At 42.6% G+C, this 8,140-nt stretch overlaps 1 protein-coding gene across 1 annotated transcript in view; it reads left to right on the top strand.

Annotated features, from left to right (window-relative positions):
- Window positions 1–8,140, top strand: part of LOC132022412 (transmembrane channel-like protein 2) — a 63,744-nt gene that overhangs the window by 37,544 nt on the left and 18,060 nt on the right. The window contains exons 10-13 of the mRNA XM_059407671.1: window positions 140–328; window positions 3,133–3,312; window positions 4,793–4,942; window positions 6,992–7,120. Coding sequence (XP_059263654.1) covers window positions 140–328; window positions 3,133–3,312; window positions 4,793–4,942; window positions 6,992–7,120 — 648 coding nt within the window. The remainder of the gene's footprint in view (window positions 1–139; window positions 329–3,132; window positions 3,313–4,792; window positions 4,943–6,991; window positions 7,121–8,140) is intronic.

Genomic DNA, 8,140 nt, shown 5'->3' with positions numbered 1-8,140 from the left:
AAAATTCTCCATAAGGCAACAGTGCTCTGCAGCACCTCCTCTGGATTATTTCATTTATGATAATATACTAAGCAGTCATTTCAGGAACCCAATTTGTTCCTAGCCTGTCCTTACTCACATCTTATTTCCACACATTAAGGAATCAATAGTGGATGAACAAGAGAGTAACAAAGAAGAAAATATTCATCTGACAAGATTTCTCCGGGTCCTGGCCAATTTTCTTATCATCTGCTGTTTGTGTGGAAGTGGGTACCTCATTTACTTTGTGGTGAAGCGATCCCAGGAATTCTCCAAAATGCAGAATGTCAGCTGGTATGAAAGAAATGAGGTAAAAAGGCCGTCTCTGTAGAAGTGAATGCTGAGAGCAAACATGGAAAATTATACTGGTTCCTATGCAATTCAGCTGAATTATTGAAAATCTAGATTATAGGACATATTTTGGGGTTTTTTTAAGATTTTATTTATTCATTTGACAGAGAGAGACACAGCAAGCGAGGGCCCACAAGCAGGGGGAGTGGGAGAGGGAGGAGCAGGCCTCCTGCAGAGCGCAGAGCACAATGTGGGACTCAATCCCAGTAGGCCAGACCTTGACCTGAGCCAAAGGCAGATACCCAATGACTGAGCCACCCTATAGGACATATTTAAAAAGTGAAATCACATCCCTTTCCAGTTAAGTAGAATGAACATTTGAAAAAAGAGTCACGTCTTATTAGTCTCTTATAGGTTATTAAAGCTGGATTATAATTAGCATGTCAGTCAACTGAATAATAAGTTGTCTTAACACCAACTATTAAAAGGGTGATCCTTTCTTCACAGCTCTACAGTGCCATACGTCATAAATCAAGTATAAAGTTAAATCAAGTATCTGTTCATGTATGAGTGTGATTCTGAGCTCTCTATTCTATACCACTGATTTATTTACCTGTGCCTGCCCTAAGAAATACACTGATAAACTATGCCTTTAAAGTATGTCTTGATATCTGGTAAAGTGAGTTCTCTCATCAAGATCCACAATAAAACTCATTAAAGTTTCATTATGGTTATATTGAGTTCATAAATCTCTTTTGGGAACTTAACATCTTTAGTAGTTAGCAAAATGGCTCCAAGTTTTTCCCCATCTTATATTCCTATATTTCTTTGCAATATGATTTTCTAGCTCCTCTCATGAAGAGGTAGAATCTGTTTCCCCACCCTTGGAATCCAGCTAGGTTAGCCATGTGAATTGCTTTAACAATGAGACAATAGCAACCATGATATAAGTAGACTTGAAAAATGCTTGTGTTTTGGAACTTACCCTCTTAGAAACCCTAAGATCTCCACCATGTGAACAGTTTCAGACTAGGCTGTTGAATGATGAGAGACATATTGCTCAGTTATCTCATCACTCTACATGACAGCCAGTCAACTAGCAGACATATGAATGAAGTCATCAACCATCTGAACCATAGATATGTGAATGAATCCACATGAGACCAGCAAAAGACCACCTACCTAAGCCCAGAGAAAAATTACTGATCTACAGAATCATGAGCTAGATAAATTAAATAATAAAAAAGAATCTATCTCTTCCCATGAAGCAAAAAAGGATAGAAAAAGAAATGTGCAACTGGTAGGACAAATATAAAGCATAAAATCAGATAGATTAATGTCAGTGATTACAATAAATATAAATGGATTAAAGCTATGGTTTAAAAGCAATAATGGGGCACCTGTGTGGTTCAAGTGGTTAAGTGTCTGCCTTTGGCTCAGGTCATGATCCCAGGGTACTGGGATCAAGCCCCACATTGGGCTCCCTGCTCCAGTGGGGATCTGCTTCTCCCTCTCCCTCTCCCTCTCCCTCTGTGCTCTCTCTTTCTCTCGTAAATAAATAAATTCTTTTCTTAAAATAAAGGCAATAATCAGAATGAATGTTTTTAAGCTACATGCTTTTACAGTTAATTTATCTAAAACATCAGATCACTAAGGTATGAGAGGGATACAAAAGATGCCTGAGATGAATCCTGCCCTTAAGCAGATTGCAGTTTCCTTAGGAAGCAGACTTGACAAGAATAAACCAAAACATGAACAGCAGTGGGCAGGAATAGTGATCAACTAAGATGTTTTGGTTTACAGATGTGTGCCAGATGGAGAGTTCTATGTGAGCTGGAGAGGCAGGGGGACTTTGTGGGAAAGGCAGGAATTAGGCTATGCATTAAACACACATGTGAAGAAGGGCGGTGGTGGATGTGGTGCAGTGATACACCACAGTGATGGCTGGGTCCAGGTGGGAAACACTGCATGAACATTTGTGAAGGTGATGAGTAGCCAAGCCAACAGACAGTGTGATAGAGTATAAGGGTGTCAGAACCAGCCCAGAAGAGTCGACCCACCTGCACTTTGGTCAGCTGTTCAAGGATTTACTCTGTACTAGAGGAGCAGTTTTATTTGAAGAAAAAAAAATATGCTACCATGGTCAGGTTCAGTTATACAAGTCAGGATTCTCCCAAAATTGGAGCCAAATTTAGTGCTTACCAGGCTCCAGGCTAGCAGACTTATGTCCACAATCTCATCTGACTCTCACAATAAAAAACTGTCATTCCCACTTTACATGTGAAGAAACAAGAAACTCAAAGAAGTTATGTAACTTGTTCTAAGTTACAAACCCAGCAAGGGTTAGAGCTGGAGCTCAAACCCAGAGAACTGACTCCAGATGCCATACTTTTTACCATGTCCCTCTGCTGTTAGTTCCCTTCTGTGATCTCAGCTTCCTGTCTTCCATGCTCCTGAGATAAGAGCTACCACAGTGACTCTTGCCCAGCTCATGACTTTGACTGAACACAAATAACTGTTCCATATGTTAACCCATTTATTTCTCAAAGAAAATTTGCCATTTTTATCAATACCAATAGCAACAATCATGACAGCATCCAGTCACAGAGCAATTATGATGTCTGGGACATAGGCTGACAGTTCCAGGCATGTTGGCAGCTTAGTCACAGTCACATAGTAAGTTGTGGAGTCTTGAGGGCATCTCCAGAGGTGGAAGAGGGGGCAACAAGGAGATGGAGATGCATGGCCTTAGGGAGTACAGAGATGGTGACCAAACAAGTGATACAGATGACCCAAGTAATCCAGGCTTTACTGATTTCTCAGGTAGAAATTGTGATGTCCCTGCTTGGTATGTTTTGTCCCCCTTTGTTTGAAACCATTGCTGCTCTGGAGAATTATCACCCGCGCATTGGACTAAAGTGGCAGCTGGGACGCATTTTTGCACTCTTCTTGGGGAACCTCTACACATTTCTCTTGGCCCTGATGGATGATGTTCATCTCAAGGTAAAGACCACAAACTCCTCTAATCCCTGGTGCCCATGAGATTTCCTTTTTCAGCTATATTTTCCTTATGCATAATCCCTATTAATTAAAGAAATTTTGGAAAATTGAGAAAAGTAAAATGAAGAAAAAAGTATCCCCAGAATCCTATTACCCAAATACAACCATTGTTAATGTTTTGTTGCAGGTCATTACTGTCTTTTTTTTAGGTAGTCTCTTTACATCATATACATGTCATTTGGTATCCTTAATAGTTTATCTGCAGCCTTTCCTATATTGCATCATAGCTGCCATAAAGTGTCTATTGACATGATATCTCATAGTTGACTCCACCTTCCATCACTGCTCACTAGACGGTCATGGAGCACCCACTATATCAGGCCTTGAGGGTACAGCAGACAGCAAGACACAGTCCTGTCCCAAGGATATTTACATCTCAGCTGGGAGACAGACTCATTCAGTATAGCATATTGTGGCATGTGCTCCAGTGGGGGCAAGCCCAGGGAAGCATGACAGTCCATAGGAGGGACTCCAGAATTCCCCCCACCCAACCTGGGGAGTCTTAGCAGACATTGGAAAAAGCAGAGGGAACAGCTGGTGCAAACAAGGAACTGTAGGATAGCAAAGAATAGAGTGGAGGGAAGAAGGGGAAATTGAATCCAAGGAAAGGGTCAGATGATGATGGTCCTCTTCCCCACCTCTACCTTCTCATTACGGAGCTGTATGAACTTTTACCTGAGTTTAACAGAAAACTATTGGAAGATTTTAAGCATGGAATAACTTGCCTACCCCTCCACCTTCATCTCTGGCTTTCATCCTACCCCAGTGAACTCTTCCGCTCTCTTGAACCTCACACTTCCTCCATGGGACAGAATTTTCTCTTGCCTGTCTCTCCACTCTTCTCCCCATGTTTAACTCATTGACTAATCCTCCCTGAGGTTTTGTCTCAGATGTCATTGCTTCCAGTAAGTTCTCTGTGGCCCCATGGTCTGATATGGATTTCCTTGGTCCCTGGGGAATATTTCCCATAGCTCTTATCACTCTATTCTATAATTGTCTGTTCACCTCTCTCACCTCCAGACTGTGAACTTTCTGAGGGAAGCCTGTCTTTCTTTTTCACTCTTGTGTCATCTCTACCTTACATGCCTAGAATAGATCCTGAAAAACATTACTCTCAAAAGAAGAATGATCAGCATTCCACTGGATGATAGATGATTGGATGGATGGTTGGATGGATGGATGGACAGACAGATAGTAACTTAGAAAAAATCTCACGGAAAAGACCCAAGGATTTCAGCCAAATGCCCCTTCTCCTGTATAGACTGAAAGGCTGGGGAGGGCATTTCTGTAGAAACCACTGAAAGGTAAGGCAGAGGCTAGGTGGCAGACTGGTGGCATATTCTAGCTTTAATTGTTGTTCCCTTGGAAACAATTGAACCATCCCTGCCTCCTTCCAACCCCACATTTCCATCTTTCATTCTAGCTTTCTAATGAAGAGACAATAAAGAACATCACTCACTGGACTCTGTTTAACTATTACAACGCCTCGGGTTGGAACGAGAGTGTCCCCCGGCCACCCTTGCACCCTGCAGATGTGCCCCGGGGTTCTTGCTGGGAGACAGCAGTGGGCATTGTGAGTAATTACGTTGTCCTGCAAAAGTGATCCCTGTTCTCGGTTCTTTGTTATTTCTTTCTGGATGTTTCTATTTTTAAGACACCAAAACATCAAGCCAGTATTTCCTAGGAAACTTTTACCTTTTCTCTTTCCCATTTTTTTTCAGCATCCCACATACTTTTCTACATGCTCCATTCACTGGTCTAATACCACTTGGATTCATTTAGAGTCTTACTTCAGATTTCACTGAAAGCCTATGGTTCTCCATCTCAAAATAAGGAATAAATACTCCTAAAAACTGGAGGCAGGATCCGTGTCCATATATGCATCTGTGCATTTTTGTAAAGAGAATTGATGGTTTTCATTAGTCCCAAATATTAACAACTACCATTTCACCTTATGCACTGTCACCACCATTCCAGTAGCTTGCATAGTATGGACTTCAAAGGCTAATGTTCTTTGCCTTCCTGGGCAGAAACTTGAAGTATTTTCAGGTAACACAGGGATCACCTGTTCTTTCTTCCTCAACTCCATCTCCTGCCCAGGGCTTTTCTTTCCTATGCCACCACACTGAGATGCAGAGTTTATTACTTCTTCATGGGTTGTGATGAAGAACCCAATCACACAAAGCATTAGACAGCAGTGTTTTTAACTGAGGGTGGTGAAGTACAATGAAGGAAGGGATGTATCACATAGCCCATCAAACATTGTCTATAAATCCACCAGCAGATTTTTTCCTGTAGCAGAGTTTCCTTCCCGTGGGGTCCTAGGAGACTTTTTTCCCTAGTTCCTCCATGGAGGGCTCAGACTCACCATTTCTTATCTCTTCTAGTCCAGATTCCCCCCATATTCTTGAAATCCTCCTCCTCTGTACATTCATGTACAAAGCAATCCAGCTTCCTGAGCTCCTGCATTTCTAAAGCCATCACAGGGTATAATAGAGAAAGAGTCTTCAAGTCAATAAAACCCACCCTCCTTAGAAGGCAAAAGAGAGTCCATTACATACGTGGTTCCTTTGGAATACTCTGCAATAGAATTTCTCATGTCCTGTCTCGGACCCTTGGAAGATGTCTCTCTTGCCCTCCTCCCTGAATGCCCGTCACTGTTCCCAACACTGGTTAAAGCTTGTCTCTTTCTGAACATGTCAGTAATGATGGGTTTGAGCTGTTACATCCTGCTCACCTGTATCCTTCACCGCCTCCACCCCAGGTCCCAGAGCATCACCTTGCACAGAAGAATAGACTTGATACATGTTGATTTGTCTGATACTTAGGAGCATTAACTTGAATTCTTATTGAGGAATAATCCTGAAAACTCATCAGCCGTTCATCCAGCAAACATTCATTAATCATCTTGAAGGATACAAAAATGAATAAAACAGACCCTGTGCCCCCAAGGAACTCCAAGGCTATTAGACAGATGTCTTAAAGGTTGTGATGATGCCTGGTAGATATTTTCCAATTTTTTAAATTAATAAATTATATACACTCTATAAAGCAGAGAAAAACTTTGCTTTTGGCTCTTCTATTATGTGCCTCATGAAAAAACCTGCATTATTATCTCTGTATGACAAGCCAAAAATCCAATTAGCAGGAGATGAAGAATGCTGGCTCTTGTCCCCAGGGACGATGGTCAGATTCAGCGGTAGCTGGGGGCAGCCACATTTCAGAGGAGGTGCAGGAAGCAAGGAGGGAGCCTTTTAGATCCTCTCTCTGTGCAATAGTGCTGATAACTGCCATACACTGGGCATTGCCAATGTCCCAGGCAATTTGCATGCATAATTGCTAAGCTTCCCAATAACCCTGCAAGGTTGTTATCACTATCAGCTTTGAGAGGCTCAGAGACTATTCCAAAAGCAAAAGATGATTGGTAACTGGGAACTAAAAATAAGGATTTTCCAAAGCCTGGGGTCCTTTTTCTGTACCATCTCTGTGCCACCAAGAACCAGCAGGTCACAGAAAAGATTCAAGTGGGTAGGGAAGACGTTGCGTGGCTGCAGTCAGCTGGGAGAAATGGACAAGGTTTGACCCTGACCATGCTTTTTTTTTCCTGTGCTGCCCCTTGCAGGAATTTATGAGGCTGACAGTGTCTGACATGCTGGTAACGTACATCACCATCCTGCTGGGGGACTTCCTGCGGGCTTGTTTTGTCCGGTTCATGAACTACTGTTGGTGCTGGGACCTGGAGGCTGGATTTGTAGGTCACCATTTCTTGAACATCCCACAGAGAGGGGTCTCAACCATCCTATCCGATATAGTCAGATGCATTCTTGGGCATTTATTTGGATAATTGATGCCAGTCTCTGCTCTGCAAAATAGTGAAGCATTTCATCTTTATTTCCTTTAAGTGACCTATTTGCCTTCCGAGAGGAAACTCCACTTTTCCCCCATGTAATTAACAATATGACCTTCCTATCTCACATTTGGCCTATGGGAAGGGTAGATCACATGCTTTGGTACTGAGCAGATGGTAGTAGAGAAATGCCAAAGTGGCATCAACTCTCATTAGGGAAGGCAAAGACCACCCTCCTTTGGAGTCCATACCGAGCAAGGTGTAGGAATGGTAACAGAAGTGGATAAGACAAAATGGTAGTTTCTTTTTTTTTTTAAGATTTTATTTATTTATTTGAGAGAGAGAGAGAGCAAGAGTGAGCACGAGGGATGAGGAGAGGGAGAAGGAGACTCCCTGCTGAATAGGGAGCCTGAAGCAGGGCTTGATCCCAGGATCCTGAGATTCATGACCTGAGCCAAAGGCAGACACTTAACCAACTGAGCCACCCAGGCAGCCTAGAAATGGTAGTTTTTAATTTTTGAGACTATAATGAAATCCTGGGGTGGGAGAGGGCAGGTGGACCTGAATGTTTCAGAAAGTCTTGGGACAAACCAAGCACATAGTAACCATTGGTGCTATCTTCTGGATTATGCTTTGATAATCTCTTTGCACTCATTCCCTCCACCTGAGATACTCTTCTTCCTCCCCTACCTGGGAAACTGCTTTTTCTAAATGTGTGTCATCTCCTCTCTGTAGTGGCCTTCTGTGATAAGGCAGAATGTCTGGCTTCCTCTGTCCTGTGTGTGTCTCTTCCACAACACCTCACTCGCTGTCCCTCTGTCACTGTTGTTGGGGGCTGGGAGGGGCACTACCCCTTAACTGATCTCCATATCTTGTTTACTCGTGTCATCTTCATCATGACCTGCAGTAAGGTACCTGGCCTAG

This window comes from Mustela nigripes, chromosome 7, assembly GCF_022355385.1.
Source record: "Mustela nigripes isolate SB6536 chromosome 7, MUSNIG.SB6536, whole genome shotgun sequence".
Classification (NCBI taxonomy): domain Eukaryota; kingdom Metazoa; phylum Chordata; class Mammalia; order Carnivora; family Mustelidae; genus Mustela; species Mustela nigripes.
Note: the sequence above shows the minus strand (reverse complement) of the source record. Positions and strands in the feature narration are given on the sequence as shown.